A 20,130-nucleotide genomic window follows, 5' to 3' on the forward strand; every position below is an offset into this window, starting at 1 on the left:
TATAGTTGTACTCAAGTATTTAAATGAAGATCAATAAAAACAAGTGAAAAATTGAAAAATGCAACTGACCTTCTGACCTGTATTGCACAGCAAGAAACATCCTGTTCCATACCTAGCATGAAAGCAACAAAAAGTTAAAACAAGGATGTTTAAAGGATAAACAATTACTGCAATTCCTGAATCCACAACTCCCTTGTGGAGAATCAAGATACCACTTTTTTTTACCCCTTGAAGTTTATGGTAGCATTAACTTATGATAAAATCATCACTCTCCCCCCTCCCCCCCAAAAAAAGAATTAAAAAAAAAAATTAAATGCAGCCTGAAGCTGAAAAATCTAGATCTACACCTCTTTCCCTGGGTATTTCTTGTATAGTACTTATCAAGGAGCAGATAGGGACGAAAACTAAACATGAATTCATAATGGGTGGCAGTGTTTACTTATTTCAATTTAAGATGATTATGAAAGCCACTTTAGAAAATAAATATTTCAAAACATCAAATTCAAACCTTTAAAGGTGAAAATTCAAGACACTGTATTCCTGCCACAAATAAGAGGGTTTTCTTTAAACATATTCACTTCAAATATTTCTGAAAGTGGCATGTTTCTCATTTGAAGACCACACTACATGTATGTGTGCATACACACATACAAAGATGCAGTTTAATAAAAGGAATACAATAGACTCATAATCCATGCTAATTTATTCCAACTAATTATTAATTCTCAATATTTTTTACACCCTGCAAATCAACAACCAAAACACAGTACTGAGAAAGTTCTCAGTTATATTTGGAGAGAAGAAAGGTAACAATACTACAAATAGGTTAAACATTCTCATCTGATAATTAGCTTTTACCATTTTCTTTATAAGTTTTTTTTTTTTTTTTTCCCAAAGTCTCATGTTATAAAAATATTTTTTATAAAAATACTTTGTGACAATATTGCTTAGAACCATGGTTTTTTTTTAATAAAATACAAGGCTACTAACAATTAGATTCGTGTACAAATATAAAAGATAACATGAAGGTTAATTAGCAAGAAATATGGACTAATGTGCAATTAAATCCGTGAAAGTCCAGAACTCTGTATATTCGTACATGCTGTGTTAGGCACGCAATTGTAAATGAAACAGTAAGTCATTTAAGCAAAGAGCTTTTCCTCAAATGAATGTTTGATTACACCATTTGCCTGATTTAACTGATCAGCTGTTTTAAACAAGGGTAACTAAGAGGCTGAGAGCTAGGAAAACAACATTTTATAATCTCCATATTGATCTAGACACAGAATGAAAACTAAGCACAGCAACCTAGAGATTGCCTTTTACTATCTAGCAATACTGTCTGTTTTTTGTCATTGAAGTCTACACAATCTAACCTGCATTGCCCATATTTGTTTAACTTTACCTTACTCAGTTTATATTACACTAGCAACTGCTATAGTCTGTGTTTTGGAGAATTTTAAAATACAAAATCTTCTTTCACACAGAGGTATTTACTCACAATGACTTTGTTACAAAGTATACCTCACAAACCATTTAACAATTTTCCCTATTTCATTCAGAAGTCAGTACACTGTTTATTTTGTAGGTCAACACAGTCCAAAGGTAGAGCTATTTATGTTGTAACTACAAAAGTATCTGGCAGTTAGGTTGAAAGAGAACATAACACTAAATTTAAAGCAAAACAGTGACCTACTGTTTATCTTACAACTTTCATTATAACTTACGTGTTTTTTGCCTGCCCATCTTGAAAACACATTTGCCCAACAAGAGCAGCAGACTGGTCACCCAAGCACTGAAAAAAAAAATATTTAGGAAATGTCTGCACATGAATACCATCCATGAACAAGTAACATGAATAGATATATTTAACTATGACTCTAACCTATTAGGAGCACACAGGTAATTGAAAGTGAGAAAAAATCCATAGAGATAACCTGTGCTTATTATTACTCTTCCTTTTGTAAGAACTGCAAATTAAACATGTCATGGAACTTATGGTGAACAACTTAAATCAAAATTAAAATTTACTATCTTAATGTAGAAAAAGCTGGGAAGCCCCACATTTCTGGATTATGTATACACTGAACTACTATTATATATAAAGCAGAGCTCGGTTCCATTTTGTTATGCTACTCATTTATTTAGAGACTCTAAGTTTCCAGCATTAAAGTTGACAGCTGTATTTGCATAGCCAGGCCTTATCTTATTAATTTACTGGGTTCTTCATTATTAGATTCAACCTCAAAATTTACTTCATGTAAAGGAAATTTACTTCATATGAAGGAAAAAAACCTACAAAACTGGAAACCATGATCATAATTTGTAGCATGATTCACCCTTCTTAAAGCTTTTTCCAGTGAAGAAATGCTCCCGCAGTATCTACCAGATTCCCATGCCAGCATTTTAGTTGAAGTTGACTCACCCCAGAAATTGGTACACCTGTCAAAGCTCCAGATTTCTGAATCACAAAAAGAGAAACAAAAGCTCCATATTAGCTTTTTGTGAATACAAATTTCACGCAATCAAAAATAAGCTAAACTTTTATTTTAATAGGGAGATGCAAATCTTGGATGTAGACAAAACACATGAAAGAAAGGCTAAATCATACAAGAATGGACAGCCACTTAAAAACACTGTCACTAATACTGTAGAAGTTGCTTTATAGTATCCATGTAATAGAAACTGTTGCAGTTTTCAAGACAAAGATTGCAATACAAGACCAACAAACACACAAAAGACCACAAAACCATACAGGTTTTTCACCGAAGGTACAGACCCTCTATGTAAGCTGAATTAAACTTAGTTACTTTAAAGTCTGCATCCCCTTGATCCCTAAAGTCTAGTCTACAGTACTTCAGATTCATCTTCCAATTAACAAAAAAAGTGACTACGAAAAAGCATAAAAAGAATAGAAAAATATATCCCCATTATCCTGTTATAGCCAAACACGAAAGATAACTCAACCCAAGAATAAAAGCAAGGAAAATGTGTAGGTAAGCTGAAAAAAAAAAGGGGCGGGGGAGGAGAGAGAAGAAAAAAGCAAGTTGTGATATCACTGCTGTTTATATGGTATCACATATATATCTATCACTTATGCAGTTAGCATTTTTCCACAATCAGTGCTGAGGTGGCAGAATCATGGTACCTGTCTGGCAAACGGCAGGACCCGATTATCACAGACAATAGTTTAAGCAGTAAAGAGATTTTTTTTTTTAGTATTTTAATGCTTCTTTCAATTCTGATAAAAATCTCTAGTGAGAAACTGAAGACGGCCACAAGATATTTATCAAGGAGAAAGTGTCCTGGAGAAAAACACTTTCTGGTAGGAGCAACTGTTTGTCTAGCAATTTGTTCCATAGAGCAAATGAAGAAAAAAAAAAAACAACAGATACTTCCCATAAAGACAAATTTCTGGGAGAATAAAACTCAAGTGGGAGAATTAGTAAGAGGAAAAAAAAAAAAAAAGTAAATCGTGTTAAATTATGTTTATGAAAAGCACAGATTCCAATCCTGAACATAGCATATGTTAACTAAATTTTAGTAACATTAAGATTGTAGTAACATTAAGATTGTAGAAGCTGGAACTCTCTTCTTTTTATATCACTTTAAAGAGAAATGCATTGAAGTTGGTTTAAAGTCGGGGGGAAAAAAAGGAAGTAAGATTTAATGCCTAGAGAAAAACAGAAGGATCACATAAACAGTATGGTTGAGTTGGACTTGAGCTTAATGCAGATCATGCCTAAAATAGAGCAGTAAAAGGTCACAGACTACATGGTTGAGTAGAATTGTACATTGGACTTCAGCTTCATGAAGCTCGAGCCTAAAATTGAGTAGGAAATTTACAGGTATATTTGATAGTATACCTGTATACTTCCTCAATAGTTCTAAAGATAATTTTTTTGAAATTATAGTATACAGAAAACCAGGTGCAGTATAACATGCAGCCTGTGTCAAGTTTAAAATGAAAAGGTGCAAAACAATAAAGTGACTAGAAAAAAAGTGACTGTGATGACACGCTAGGCAAAGACAGATGCCTCATTTTAAGATACAGCATTTCAAGGCTCATACAGAATTTCTTCCAAACACTACCACATATTTTTTCAGTTGCGTTCTTGCAGTAGGTGTCATAATAAATCTATATCTTGACAATTTTTACCTCTTTCTTTAAAATTGTTTCTTTGTGGAATTGTGAAAATGAATTTTCAGTGAAGCCATGCAAGTGCATTTCCAATCTGATTTTTTAAATTTATTTTTTAATTCTCATTTCAATTGACTGGAATTAAGGTAATTCATTTTATAGATGTACTAAAAAACCTGGTATGAATCTAATATTTCAGTATAATAGAATGAATATTTGTAGACAGAATGGCTCAGTTTCCTCATTTATAAAATGAGACAGCCAGCATTTACTAGACAGTAGCTGTATTTTTGTGTTTGCTGTGAAAAGAAATATTCAGCAGCCTACAAATTAAAGCAAATGCTTACATAAAGATTACACTTCAGAAGCAACTTTGACATGAGCACCTAGCATAGTATCTCAAATTTAGAAATATTTGCCAAATTTATTGGTCTAGAAAGCATGCTTTTACTAATCCTAAAAATCAATGGAAATGCACAGCACCTGAACAGAGTGGATAACATACAGGTGGTCAGCCTAATAGAAGCCTCTACTCACCAGGCTAGGACAGATTTTCTAGTCAGCAAAAGGAAGAATGAGAAAAAAATGGGAGGAAAGGGGAAGAGAAACAGAAGTTCAAATTTAAAGCGACCAGTGACCAGCTATTCTGTTTCAGTTGCCAGGCTGTATCTCATTTTTCATTACCACATTGCCTAGTATTTCATTTGCCTCACTTATTCAGCTTAATACAGCTCACTCTCATCTGACCATTCACATTAGTAACAGTTAGTAATGATTTTTAGTGGCGTCATTTTTGACAGATTAGCAAAAGTACTTAAGTTTCAGGCAAATTAGAATTTCGTTTTAAATAGTTTTAATTTGCGTTAATTACAAAATGATTGTATGTTCTTAGTAAGCAATAGGGTAAAATACCATGAAAAAAATGTGAAATCACAACATCTACCTTATCCTATTCTCAAGATTTAAGAATAAATTAGATGTCACTTTATCAGAAGAATTGGTACTACACAAAGTAAACTTAAAACCTCAGGCCAATGATAACAAACCATATTTTACTCCTAAGTTACATTCACAGCTCCACTGGGAACAGTGCAATTAGTGTAAGAGTTCACAATGTCATTATTATTATTTTTTAACTGAAGTTCGATGTAAATATACACTGCAAAAGGAGTTTATTAAAAACAAAGGACAAAAAAGCAATCTAAGGTGTCACTTGTGATCTGCTAGTTCATCGAAACTGACCAGATTCTGCCTTCAGTTGTATGGGAATAAGACATTACACACTTTGTCCAGTCTTCTTAGATCGTTAAGTAACTTTCACATCTTTTTTTTTAGTTGTACAAGAAGTACAACTACGGTGCCTTAATAACAGCAAGCTCATTACTTTAGATCTACTGATTACACTTTGCAATCTGATGGGTAATTTCTACATCAATAAGTACTTATCTGCAACTTGTCTTATATTTATCAAAAACCTCTCTGATCTTGCTTTGCTTTTTTGACTGATATTTAACTTCATATAATAACACACAGGAGATAATGACTCACAAATCAAACCATACTGGTCTAGAAAAAGCCAAATAATACCAGTCTAAGAAAAGCCATTAGTTTTAATGAAAATTCTGTCAATCAATATTGATATAATTATATTTTTACAGGATCAACATCACAAGAAAACATACCATCAGGCCATAAATCTCAGATGAGCTTCGTACTTTTGGAAGTATTTCCATAGGAATATCAAAGAACCTGAACACAATATAAAAGAAGTTATATATATGGTCAGTGACAAATCAGGAAGGATTCTGCATTTATTTTTTTAAATAAATGCAGAATGATTCTTTAAGCTATAAAGAAAAAAAAAGGTAACTTTGATTTCTAGGTTTTAATCCATCACTGTATGTTTCCCCATTTCTTACATAATGTGACACTGAATCAGGGAGTAAAATGAGAAATATTTGAGTATTTTGAAGACGCATCGAAGTCTTTCACATGGGAAGTCTTTGCTCTTCCAACACTATCTTTATAATATTGGTATTAATTGTAACAGACTAAAAATTAAATTAAGAAATAAACAAAATATTAAATGGCATTGTTTTCATGACATAGTCCTCTACTGACAGAAAAAAATCAAGGCTCTGCTTTTGCAATTAATCCAGATAGTGGATTTGGGGCTTAGAGAAAAATTAATTGTAATTATTAATGTTAACAGTAAATACAACAGTAATAACTGACTGTAGTCTCAACAAGAAATTCTTCTATTAAATGAAACAGTCTTTCTTTACATATCACTTACAGAATCTACTTAAAGAACAATATGACTGAAAATCTGAGCTTACTGGCAGAGCTCAGGATCCCAATCCAAGGAATGAATGTTGAACAACATCGTTCTACTGGCATTGGTTACATCTGTACAGTGAACACCTCCATTCTTCCCACCTGTCAAACACTGAATAAAAAAAAAAAAAAACCACCTATATTAGTCATGAAAAGATACAAGTTTACTTCAACAAATTACAAAAAAAAAAAAAAGTAAATTCACGAAGCTTTCAGCTTGGGAGTGGGAAAACTGATAGTTCTGCAACAACTGAAGGGGAAGGCTTAATATAGTGGAATTAAGGCATGGAAAAGATGCTAAGTCCAGCAGTACAATTATAAGGGTACTGCAGTATCTCTTGGATTCTTATGTTGCAAAGGTGGCTAATGCATCTTTCTGAAGTCCAAGTTTTTCAAAAGGCATAAGCAACGTTTTACAGAAAGTGGAAAATTACAAATAAGCATCTACAAAACGTAGTGCTATAGAGACAGTACAAGCTTTAATTGAGTTTCTCTAACAGCTTATAACAACATCAATGGGTGATCATTCAGCATAATTTGATACAACACTCCTGCTGGGATCCCATCTCTCTGCCTAAAGTTGTGCTAAAAACAGGCTATATTCAGCAAGTGAACTTGTAGGAGACAAAAAATTTCTTTTTCTAGATGAAGAAAATTTTAAAATTGGTCAGCAGATTAAAATTAAATATTTTTACAAGCAACCTGTAAATACTCAAAATTTGGTTTTGTCCGTGTCTCCAGGAAAAAAATGCTTTTGTTATGAATTTGTGTGGTATAGGAAATGGAAATTCATTTTACAGAAGAGTAATAATAAACTCGTAAGTACATACCCATATAAGCCATGAATCAATAGTCCCAAACATTGCTCTTCCATTATCAACTGCTTGTCTAATCTCTTCTACATTATCCAAAAGCCACCGAAGTTTCACTGCACTAAAGTAAGTGCTAAGTGGAAGACCAGTCCTAAACTGTAAAATCAAAAACAGAAAAAAAAAAAAAACAATCAAAAAAACAGCTTTTAGAGATCATGCAAAGATCTTTTCAACACATGCGACAGTTAAATATAAAAATAGTCATATCAAATGAAAAATCCAAGACTCAAAATCAGACGAATTAAACAAACTTGTTCTTTTAATAAGTATTAAGCATACAATGAATCTGAAAATATCAAAATCAAATGGCTAGTGCACTAATGGACAAAGATCAAAGCTGATCTAAATACAGTACAAAGACCAAAGACCAAACAGTTGTTTGCAAAAGTCTGGTCTCATCCAGGATATCTCCATGACTAGACAGCAAGTAAAATTGATAAAAATGAGCAGCATGACACAAGAAAGATTGATTTTGTATTCTATTTGAACTTAAAAATCAAGTAAGTTTACATGCTCTCTTATATCCACTTTGTGGCTGAAGGAAAATGCATAAAATATAAAATATTTATATAACCAATCAAGGAAAACATAAATCAAATAATTTCGATACCATTCTTTAGGCATTTATTTTCCAAATTCTTACCTATACTCTTATTAAGACAAAAAAAAGGGACAAATTTACTTTTCATAAAATATCTCTGCAATTCTCAGACTGGTTGTAACTAAGTTAAATATTATGGCATATGATGAAAAATGATAATATTTCACATCAGTAAATGATTTTTGAATATTTTTCTACTGGATCTTATTTTTTGGTGTGATATTTAGTGAATGGATAGGGAGTACTCAATTAAGTCTTACAAAGGGTTACCCAATTCTCTAGTAAGAATATGTAATGAGTATTATAAATCTATTTTGAGTCTCAGATCAGTATATAGTATTATGCATTTTTAAAAATCATTTTACAGCTAAGAAGGAACTAGAAGCTACAACTGACTTACTTTGTAATGGGGAATTTTTTGTCAAAAAATCCATAAAACGTTATACACTGTAGCAGTAAGTATCCAGCTGCTATTTAAATAGTCTGTAATATCTCTCACCTTAAAAAAGGATTTGTTGTTTCCTGGAATTCTTTTAAGAAGCCTTTCAACTGTTGACTGGGTTCTCAGGTCAAGCCATACTACAAACATGAATAAAATGAATTAATTAAATGATCTAACACACCAATAGTGACATATGTAAGCTGCTTTTACAAAATTAGAGCTCTTGGCAGTAAATTCCTGTCTTTATTTCCTTTTTTTTTTTTTTAAACACAGCTGAAAGAATACTGTATTGCCATTCCATTTTTAACGCATGTTTGTGGGGAAAAAAAAAAAAAAGCTTGGATGCACTCATTTGATTTAGAACTAATGATTTGAAAATGCAAACAGGATTTTCCACATAACGGGATATATACTTTTCTCTACGATAGTATAAGCAAATGACTAATGCTGCTTACTTTATAGCAGATGAGTGTCATTAAATTGGAAGGTCAAAACAAACAGCAGGTTGATTATTTACTTAACTATGAAAACTTTGAACTGAAGCACTATGCCAGAGCTATCACAGTACAGCTGAAGATAAAGCTGTAAACAACAGAGGAAAATACCCAAGAGTCCTGATCTTGCAATGACACCATGCTAAACTAAACTGCCATAGGCTAAGACAAACAATCTAGACAATTACCATTTCTCAGCTGTCAATCTCAAAAGCCAAGGTAAATTAAAAATACAAATACAAATCAGTATTAACTAAATCTACATAACATGTGTTTCCTTTAAAGTTAAATCAAAGTTAAATCAAATTCTGAAAAATTAGTAATCTTCTTCATTTTAATGGAAGTGGTTGTGCATAAGTCTGGACTTCATGACATGCTAAGGATGTACAAAACCCCTTAGGAACACTGCTTTTTGTTAAAAGACTTAAGTGATTTATTAAGTTATTAGGTATTAATTAACAGAATAGTCTTTTTTTAATTGCACTTGCATATACAAACACACAGCAGATGACACAGATCTCAAACACTCAAAGAAGTCAGTAGGCTATATCACAATGAGATCTGAAAAGAACTAGGAAAGCATTTTTCTACAACACACTCATTCTACAAAGTTACATATTTAGGAAGTATAGCAGTTACCAATTGCGTTATAAAGAGGTTCTCCAGTGATCTTGTCCCAAACCACTGTTGTTTCCCTCTGATTGCTGACTCCAATGGCTTCAGGACAAAATAGAAAGAAGTATCCTTTTCAGAAGGTTTGTTTTCCTCTTTTTGGGGGTGAGGGAGGGAAAGGAGAGGTGGAGATGAGGGACGAACAGGTAAGGAGAAGAGGAAAGTAAATGGGAAATAAAATGCTTCCAACTTTTTCATGTTACAGTCTAGAAAGATTACTTCTATTAACTGTCGATTCGTCTTTCACTGCTTAACTTACATGCTCTAAATCTTTTTTTTTATTTACCACAAACTGAGACAGCACCAACACTGACAGGTAAACTATTTTTCTCCCAGTAACTCCTAAACATTTTACATTTCAGAATTTCTTCATTCATTGCCTGTCACTGTGATTTTGTAAGATTGTTTAAGTCTACTCTGTAGATTTTGCATTGCTGATATACACAAACAGCCTCTTTTCTCATTACTCCTCCCAAACAAGTTACTCTCAGTAAGAGTTAACATTTTCTTTGAGGCTAGTGCATACTTTCTCCTTATTGACTTAAAAAATAATCTGACTTGCTCAACTACGAGCATATTAAAGCCATGAGTTACACTTAAGAACTGGGAATACCTTTTATGTTAGTGATGTCTATGTTCAGTTGTTGCAGTTTCTCACAGGTTCTTTCCACACATTCATAGACTGACTTTAAGATTTCCTTTGGATCTTGTTCCACCCATCTTTAATAAACAGTCAATAAAAATGCACGTTAAAAAATTACAGTTAGGAGAAAAAAAATCAAGTCTATTCATTTTGACACAATCATAATTACAGAGAATGTTTTACATACCTATAAAAAGTTTAATGATTTTCAAAGCATTTTTAAAGAGTAAGTTGTATTTTCATAGCAAAACTATCTGCAGAAAACAAGAATTTTGTTTTGTTTTATTCCATGCAGAGGGCTTTGGAGCAACCAGTAGGTCAGTTAACAAAATGATAGGTCAAACAAACAAAAAACACCTCAGAGAACAAACTGTGCCATCTCTACGGACTAAGCTGAAGAATATGAATAAATTGCAAAAATAACCAGCTTTACCACTTTAAACGAGACTGCAAGAAAACATGTTAATGATTGGTCAGAGTGAAAAACTAAGTATTTTTAGTTTACGTAACACAAAGCACATACTAGATGCCTAAAATAGTTATATTATGCTATTTTTCCTACCACAGAATCATTTATAGCAGATAGTATGTTCTAAATAGTCATTTTAGATCATTAACTTCAGTTTTGGTCATTCATACACAACAATACATATACTCTACTGAAATGTCCATAAATGAATAAAAAGCCACAGAAAATTCATACCCTTCTTTAGGGAATTTCTGCTGTATCTCAACCTGATGGTGACTCAAGAGCTCCGCTGTTTTTGCATTAAACACCTGCAAATAAATTACACAGTTAATTTTCTATGAACACAGAAGTGTAAACAACGATAAATAACATTTGTTCTTTGGAATAAATATAGTGAAGTTATAATTGATAGCCACTTTCTCATCTATCAACAACTACAAAAAATATCCATAAGCAGCGATCAGGTATTAGCATTTATGCAATATTTTGGTAAGCTTTGCTGTCAATGATAACTGCTGAAACACTGATATTCAGAAATGTTTTAGTTACATATTAGAATTCTAGAATAGAGCAGGCTGGAAGGGACCTTTAGACACGTCTAGTGCAACCTCCTGCTCAAAGAAGGGTCACCAAGATGCCCATGGATTTTTTCCAAGCAGGTCTTGAAAACCTTCAAGGATAGAAAAAGCACAACCTCTCTGGAACACGTTAAAAGTTAATTTTTCTACTCTATTCCCCAGAAAAGAATTCTTAAAGAGGTCTATGTTCTTCCTTTTCTGTTATCACCTGAGAGTTTACACAGAAAAGCACCACTGTATTTTTTCCACTGTATTTACTTAGGTCTGTTCCACCTACCAGCTCAGCCTTGACATGAAGCTATCTTAGAAGAGGGTAAGCTTTGTTAGTAACTGCATGCTTGCAAGGAATTGATATAATTGGATAAGAGTCTTAAAATGCTAAGCAATACGGTTAATAGGAGAGATTGAGTCTTGCATGTATGTAGCAAGATATTTTTACTTGAAATTCCCTTTATGCCAAAAGCGTAGTAACATTTACTAAGGTGTAATAATAAAGATAGAAGACATTTTATTGAACACGGGTTTAATATGTATGTATGTGACTTATTAGCAATGTTAAATATCATTCAGTAATCATTCACCATTAATCATTTAGTATTCCTTGAAATAGGAGGTAGCACATAAGGATCCCTACTCTTAGAAGGAAATAAATACAGATTCCACCACACGAGGTCATTCGTTAAACCTAGTGTGTGACCTGCAGATAATAAAGGGTGAAGCTCTAGCAGAGCGAGGATTTTGCCTCCTTCTAAGTAAGCTGTTCTAGCAGGAATAATTTCTCAACAGAACCAGTAAGACTACAAACGCATGGATTTTTTTCATGTCCACAGAGAAGAACTAGGTAAACACAAACTCCAGTCCAACACAAACAAAACCGCAACCTTCTGACATCCTCAACAAAAGCAGCAAACGCTCCTTGTACCTTTGGGCAAGGGATTAAAAAGAGTTGCTGAAAACAATACCATGTTATATAGTAATAATAGAATTTTGATACATAGAAGGAAGCTAAACATGAAGGAGACATTACATTTAAACCCATTAGAAAATGGTAAACAAAGTAGGAAATAAGCAGAACAAATTGCAGCTCTTGCTCACCCCCACCAGGCTGTGGCCAAAAAAGAAAAACTATCCTTGTTTCTCTCTGACAGTGGTGAGAGAGAAATAGGTGACAATGACTAACACAGATAAGGTCAACACATTCCTGTTGAAACAGGTTTCAAGTGTATTTCCGTAACTGCTTTCCCTCCTTTCATATTCATTAATAGCTGATTCCAGTTTATAATAATGATCTCTCACTTCTCACAGGGGAAAAAAAGTCAAAGTCAGTTTTGTCCTAATTGTATCAGCAGTAGATACAGAATTGTCTGGGCCATTTGGGCATGTAGAGCTATCTTGTGGCAGAGATGATCTGATGGAAGGCAGTGAAAACATCTAGAAATGTACCAAACGCTCTGGTGAGGGATTAAGGCAAAAAGCGTAACACCCGCCTTCCTCTCCCAGCAAATGTATCATACAAAGAAGTAGAGCTAGAGCTTTGACTCAAAACAACAAACCAGAGAATGCTACGTAGCTATGTTGTATGAAAGCAAGCAAACAGAGAAGCTGATCATTTAATTCAAGCTGTTTCATCCATGACATCACACTAAGGAGTGCTAACAGTTGCATGGCGTTACATTCACCCTTTATCACCTTAGTGGAAAAGAATTCAGATCAACCAGTCCTACCAACTTTCAAAGAATGAAAAAGAACCGTGAGACAAACACAAGGCTCATGTAAGTGATGAAGAAGCTTCATGGCTGAAAACACAATAAACAGTGACAGATTTTACAAGTGACTTACCATTACTCACAAGCTTTGTCACTCCTGATAGTCATAACTACCCACAGAAAAGCTACTTCAGTTAGCCTATGCTGTGTTTTGATGAGTTTATGTTAAGCTGAAACAGCTACGGCTTTGTAGGCCAACACGCTCAAAGATGGAGTTTTGAAATTGCATTGAAATCAACCCAACTGGGGAAAGGATGACAGAAACAATAATCCCACCCTTAGCATTTAACCAGAATTAGCAAGCAGGCAGGCAGATTTCATGAATGAGCATTTTAACTCATCTCAGAGAAATTATCTTGCTTGGAAGGCTCCTGTCAAACAGCTCCTCCCCTCCTCCAGAAGCACTTACGATTATGGGAATAAAAAGCAAAACCATAACCCTTTTAAGTGATAAAAGCTAAGAGTTCACGGAAAAAAATAAAGCATTTGCAACATTTTTAACTTTCTTATTAGCTACATGGCCAATTTTTTTGTTTTTCCCAAAAAAGTTGGGCTACTTAGTGGAGGAGAAGGGATTCACTTCCGTAGGGTAAGCTCAATGGATGCTAAGTGTTTCCTTAAGTAAAAGCTGTTTTTGTTTACTTAAAAGAAAGGTTATGGCGTGATATAATTTTATTTGAAGTGTTTCTTCTGGATATCAAGGCAGAAAAAAACATGTGCACAGGATGGAAAAAAATAAATCTGTGACTGACTGATAAACCTAGGACTCGGAATACAGTATGTGTAATTCACGGTATTGACACTTCATCGAATATTTCAATTCTTGCTGTTCTTGGGTAAAATGCCAGAAAGGCTTTACCCAGCAAATACCTTTCAAGAGATCATGCAGAGCCATTAACTCCTGACCCCAAGGCTTTTAGTGAAAGTAGCAGGCGTTACAATGGATTTTAATGATATCATTCTTGAGTAAAATGGAGTGTGATAGATGCAAGTATTTGATGAACTTGTTTGGCAAAACATCTAGATCAGAATTTGTACTCAGGTACAGTTGTTTAGCCTACCCATTTTTCCTGCAGCTTGGTATCTAAAGAAAATGAGCTGCAAGCAATGGGGATGGCACTCAAAGCACTGAGCTCTCTCCAGTAACTCTGAACCGGTCATCCAAGCTCATCCCAACTTAACAGGAAAACTGAGATCTCACACAAGGAATGACAGTTTCTTTTGCAGAAGAAAAGATCCAAATAAAGGTCCTCTGAGGGCAAGGCGACAGCATAAGCTAAAACTGTTTGTGTGCATTGTGTGTGATAAGGATAAACAAGGAGTGGCAGTAACAGAGATGCAGTTTCCTCAGTTCTGATGCTTATTTATCATCAGACAGCCTCATTCATGTAAGCAGGAGAATCTCTCAAATCCTGGCTTGCGTCCATACATAGAATCGCAGAATAAGTAATGCTGGAAGGAATCCCTGGAGTCCTCTGGCCTGACTGCTCAAATAATGTTAAATTTAAAATTACACCTGGTTACTCAGGGCCTTTTCCAGCCAGGTGTTAAGTACCTGCAAGGATAGAGATCTGTCTTTTTGGGCCCTGATCCAGTGTTTGAGCCTAGTGAACCTTTTGTTCCTCGATTTATTTGAGGTTTACGTTGCTGTAACTTGTCTTTGTCACCTGTTTTCTTTTTCTGTGCTCCTCTGAGAAAAGCCTTGTTCTGTTTTCTCTACATGCAGTGTTTAGATAGCTAAAGACACCCCTTCTATGCCTCCTTATATTTCCCCCAGACAAACAGCCCAGGGTCTCCCAGCCTTGCCTTGCATGTCACGTGCTGCAGCACACAAACCACATTAGAGACCCTCTGCCAGCCTAAACTCAATTTTTTGAACTCTGTTCCTTTGGGGGGGGCAAAACCAGACACAGTGTTCTCAGTGCTGCCTTGTAAGTGGTACATAGACAGGAATAACTAGTTCCTTTGATCTGCTGGCTGTACTCTTCTTAACATGGTTAATCTTCACCGCTGCAAGGACACACAGCTCTCCTATGCTCAACTTGCTGTCCGGCAGGACTCCAGATCCTTTTCCACCAAGCTGCTTCCAAGCCTTCTGTCCCAAGCGCTAGAGTTTGTTGAACTTCATGACGCTTCTGACAGGCCACTTCTCCACCAGGACTTCCAATCAATTGCTCACCTGCAAACTTTAGAGCACATCCTAACCCACCACCCAGGATGCTGATGAGAATACCACAGGGTATCAGCCCTCGCTACCAACCCCTGTGGAACATCACCACCATTTAGACTGCACTATTGATGCTACCCTAGCAAAGTTTTTCACCCAGACATCTTTAGGCAGATCAAAATCTTGTTCTCTGTCTCAAAAATAAATAAAAAAAGGTAATGGCTGCACAGCATAGACAGGTGAAAAGTAACCAACAGTTTGATTTTGACCAGTGACTTGCCTGGGAACACTAAAGGAAAAAAAAAAAAAAAAAAAGGTAAAAAGATCAATGAGAAAGCAAATGAGCAACGAGAAAGCAAAACAACTAGCATCTGTTAACAGGTAGCAGGAGAGCCAGGGAAACAACGCAGACAAAGGGAACACCACCATTTGTCATACTGCATTTCAAAGAAAAATCTCTTCTAACTGTGGCAATCTCTTTCCTGTATAGGATTATCCAGATACATATATTACTGAGTGACTGATGTGGCTTGTAGCAGATCCCTGCATGCTTTGCCCTCTGCCTCCTTACCCCATGTTCTGATTTTAATTCAGTGACAAAATGCATTTTTGCTCAAATTCATCCAATTTTATTATCATAACAGTTTGATTGCACCGTCAAGGTAAAAGAATTTAGAAAAACTGAGACTGAAGATACGAAGAACTGAAAAGAATGATAGACACTATACACTTTCTTAAAAATAATTAAGTAAAAAGGAATGGCCTCTTCTTTATTTGAGCATCTGAATTCCTGAACAGAAACATACCTCATTTCAGACAAAAAAAAAAAAACAAAAAAAAACAACACAAATAAATAACAACTGACAGTATAAAAACTGCTGATGAATGCAATTAGTGCAAGGAAATTATTTTTAGAAGAACTTGTACTCATAAAAAGATCTTGAGTATAAAGTTCAAAGTGCCACTTTCAGTTCTACTAGTACTTTCCTTGTAGGCTAAGAAAAAGAGTTAACTCAGCTGCACGTGTAAAGCAGACAGAATTTATTTTCAGGCATTACAGGGAACTTTTCCAATTATTTTTTTGAAAAGGGCTCCTGACTGGCATTCCAGATAGCCCGCTGGTGTCATTTGTCAGTTTGGAGTTTCTCTCCACCCCTATATCTCTGCTTTGTCATTTGACAATCCCATGAAGGTCGTGATATTGAGAAATAACGGTAACACAGGTCAAGATACTCGGTCTCCTGCTTCGTGAAAGAAAATTCCACATGGGGGAAGCATATCTCATTCATCTTCCCAGTTTAACATCGTGCATATTTGACAACATTTCCTCTCTGGTTGTTACCTCTACGTAGGTTCCAGAACAGAAGCTATCACCGGGGTCTATGTCAAATGGCTACAGCTTACTGACTAGGAGACAGGACAGCATGCACAGAGATTTGCAAGCAGGAAGCTGTTCTAGTAAGTTAGGGAGATAGTAATGACATTAGTTACTGTCTATTGCATAATATGGAAATGACTAGAGCCTTAACCTAGGGAGCTGTCATTAACCGCCCCATCCTTAAACAAACCCGTCCTCCCCCGCTGCTCAGCCAGGCCCACCTTCCGCAGGGTGGGCGAGCCCAGCCACCTGAACGCCGGGACGCGCTGACACCGAGCCCGGAACTGCAGCAGCCGCCCCGAGAGGCCCCCACAGCGGGCTGGAGCCCGGCCGGTGGGGTTTTTACACACGGTATCTCCCCGCGGCCGCCCGGAGGGAGCTCCATCCTCCTGCATGCAGCAGGCCGGGGGGCCCTCAGCACTCCCCCCCCTCCTCGTCCTCCTGCGGGGGCGGCAGCCGGGGCAGGGCGGCGCTGCCCTTCCCCAAGGGCGCAGGGAGGCTGTGGGGGTGTGTGTGTGGGGGGGGACACCCTGCGCAGCGTCCCCTCCCCGCCCCGGCCCCCTCCCCGCGCGATCCCCGCGTTGTGCTCACCAGGAAGCGGCTGGAGCTGGTGCCCTGATCGATGGAGCCCACCAGCGGCCCCAGCGCCACGCGGTCCGACGCGGCCATGAGGACCACCACCACCAACCACCACCCTCCCCCCCCCTCCTCCGGCTAACGGCCGCCGCCGCCCGTCCCCGCCTTGCAACGGCCGCGGAGCGGGGAGAGCCGCTCAACGGCCGCGCTCGCGCTGCCCAACCGCCCGCCCTGCGGCGCGTGGCCACCGAGTGAAGCCGGCGGGCGGGGCGGGGCGGGGCCGCCGAAGGGGCGGGGCCAACGGGGGGGCGCTGCCGCCCGCGTCGCGAGCCCGCAGCCAATCGGCGCCCGGGGCGCGGCGGGGGCGGGGGGGGAGAAGGGCGGGGCCGGGAGGCGCAGGAAGCGGGACGGGGGTGGCGGGGGAGTGGGCGGGGGGCGCGTGACGGGCGGCGTGCGGGGGGCCGTTGGTGGCCGTTGGTGGCGCGAGGGCAGGCGTTGGCGGGGCGGGAAGGCTGAGGCGGCTCCTGAGGGGAGCCCGGGGCGGCTTCGTGTCCCTCTCCAAGCCCGTTTCTGTCCCGTACCGGGCAGCTCCGAGGGCTACTGAGGCAGCCACCCCCGCCTGGGGCAGCCACCTGTGAAACGCTGGCCGCAACAACGGGGTCGGTGTCGCTTCGCAGAGCTGGGCTCTGCATCCAGCAGAAGTACTGACTTCAATAAAAAACTAAACCCACCCAAACCCCGTGATCTTGGTCCTCCATCCTTCCGACGTGTCGGCAACTAGTGCTTCAAGAAAAACTGCTGGTGTTGCAAGACCCGTGATGGAGTTGCAAAAGCTAATAATGCTGACTAAAGCATGTGAGAAGTTAACTAGTGAAACGTTGCGGTAAATCGTCCTCCGCCGGCTCCAATTAAATGGATTTGTCTTTGTTTCCCGTTGGTGGTAGTTGTCCAAAGTTGAGGTATTTTGTCAGAATATGGTCAGACGCAATCAGATTGCTGCTGCATTGTAATATCTGGTGTGACATCTGATCCAGTGCTTCCATTTTTTTTGTGTCTGTTGGCATCAGGGCACCTTGGCATGGATGCTAAGGCTCTTTACTAATGTGTAAAAGATAGCAAATGACTTAGTTACAGCCTGTAATTACAAAATCCAAAATGAGACAGATAACAGTTTAGTAAGAAGTTGCATGCTTTTAAGAGTTAGAGTAAGAAAGCACTTGGAACTGCTTACTAAATGTTACCAAAGATTCTCTATTACCGTAAAATGTTTTAACCATGACTGGCATTTCTTCTTAAAATGTCAGCTATGGTTCAGAGAATACTTAGCTCTGAGACTTTGCTTCTGCAGCCCAAACGGAATGACCCGAGGCAGGTGGTGCAAGGAGGTGACAACAATCCTCTCTGGCTGTGCAGGAGAACCCTCCAAATTCTCCACCTGTCAACTCTCACAACCTACACTGCGGGCAACCTCTACACTACAGCCACGGGCAGCAACCACAGCTGACTCTAAAAGTTTATGCAGGGCTACACCATCTCCATACAGACTATGGAATTAACAGCTCAGGGAATTAATCTCAGAGGTTCTTATTGAAGTCTAAATTCATCAGTATAGTTAGTATGATTTTTGTATTTTCTTTTCTTTCTTTTAAAACCTGTCGTATGATGTTTTGAACCTAAATTTTAGTTCGAGGTGTGACATAACTATTTTCAGCAAAGGTTGAGGTCTCTCAGGATCCAGAAAAGGAGGAAGTAATATCATGACTGATATTTATGCAAAACATGAAACACTACTGCACCTATATAAAATTTTAAGAGATCACTGAGTTACAGAATTTTCCTAGGATGTGCAAATCTACCATTTTCTTGGGTATTCTTTAGCAGTGTCTCTGTATTTTCACACACCTGGGAAAGGAGAGATGGAAATGATAACCTGTGCCATATCTTTACCCTGCAGCAGACTCTTGAGCAAGACAAACAGAAGCAGAAAATTTTGGCAGACTCTAGAAAATAGTGTGATGGAGAACAACTTAGTCTTCCTAGCTCATTCAACAGAATAGAGTAATATGAATATTCAATAGAACAGCGTACTCTTTATCCTTCAATATTTTTATTTTGATGTTTGAACACTTTTTTTTTTTTTTTCTTTCTTTCCCTGTGGTATTTATTGCTTTACAGTTGAAAGTTGCTCTTTGCAGACCTGTCAGTACAGATAGTGGGCACTGTTCCAAGGAAGCTGTTTGCAGGGGAAGGAAGGGTGGAGCTGCGGCCATACCTCTGCGGTGAGATGGTGCGAGGCTGCACGCGGCTCAGATATTGTTAAAGGAATTAGTTTAGTGATGGAAGCAGTGTGCTCGAAGGAACATGAATATCAGTGTTTCTCCACTTCTGAGTATGTATAACCCCACTGGTGGTTTTGGATATTTTAAGGGAACGAACACATTTGATGCACATTCATTAACCACATAAATATTTACAATACATTTTTCCAAGACAAGTAATTTGTTTCCTAAATAACTGTTTTCAATAGCTAATAACACCTTCCCCTCCTCCCACCTTTTTTTTTTTTCCTTCTTTTTTTTAGTATCAGCAGAATGATGGAGGCGTGTTGGTAATTACATTCTGCCCTTTCTGGCTGATTCTTCTTTATTGACCTCAAGTTGAGGACAAAATGTGACCGTGTCAGGCTACTCCAAGCATGTGATACAGTGTGAATTAAAGAGTGGATGCCAGACATCCACATGTCTTTCCATTTTGCCTGTTAGTGACACAGCTCGTCAGGCTGAATCCTGCTGTACCTTACTGATGTCTGATCTTTGTGTTCCTGTAGGAAGAGCTGAAGAGAAATATTTGGAATTGGCCTAGAACAGGTGTACACACAAAGTGTGAAGCGTGCCAGGATCATGAGTTACGCTGTTGCATGTACCCTTTTGCCTACTGGGAGCATGAATGATACATGTGAGATTGCAGATGCTTGCACGCTTGAATACATTCAGT

General features: G+C 37.8%; 1 protein-coding gene across 5 annotated transcripts in view; it reads right to left on the reverse strand.

The window, feature by feature from the left end:
* Nucleotides 1-17,389, reverse strand: part of GK (glycerol kinase) — a 34,926-nt gene extending 17,537 nt beyond the window's left edge. For 2 of the 5 annotated variants that reach the window (XM_068686905.1, XM_068686895.1), the window contains exons 1-12: nt 17,152-17,388; nt 10,906-10,979; nt 10,173-10,279; nt 9,527-9,604; nt 8,451-8,530; nt 7,309-7,446; nt 6,481-6,590; nt 5,824-5,890; nt 4,679-4,696; nt 2,426-2,461; nt 1,728-1,795; nt 70-112 (exon numbers count right to left, since the gene is read on the reverse strand). In XM_068686905.1, coding sequence (XP_068543006.1) covers nt 70-112; nt 1,728-1,795; nt 2,426-2,461; nt 4,679-4,696; nt 5,824-5,890; nt 6,481-6,590; nt 7,309-7,446; nt 8,451-8,530; nt 9,527-9,604; nt 10,173-10,279; nt 10,906-10,979; nt 17,152-17,229 — 897 coding nt within the window. In that variant the 5' untranslated portion in view covers nt 17,230-17,388. Of the gene's footprint in view, nt 1-69; nt 113-1,727; nt 1,796-2,425; nt 2,462-4,678; nt 4,697-5,823; nt 5,891-6,480; nt 6,591-7,308; nt 7,447-8,450; nt 8,531-9,526; nt 9,605-10,172; nt 10,280-10,905; nt 10,980-17,151 lie in introns of all 5 variants that reach the window. The other 3 variants (XM_068686885.1, XM_068686913.1, XM_068686889.1) reach the window with 3 other exon arrangements.
* Between the last annotated feature and the right edge of the window lie 2,741 nt (nt 17,390-20,130).

The sequence above is a fragment of the Anas acuta genome, chromosome 1 (assembly GCF_963932015.1).
Source record: "Anas acuta chromosome 1, bAnaAcu1.1, whole genome shotgun sequence".
In the NCBI taxonomy this organism is placed as follows: domain Eukaryota; kingdom Metazoa; phylum Chordata; class Aves; order Anseriformes; family Anatidae; genus Anas; species Anas acuta.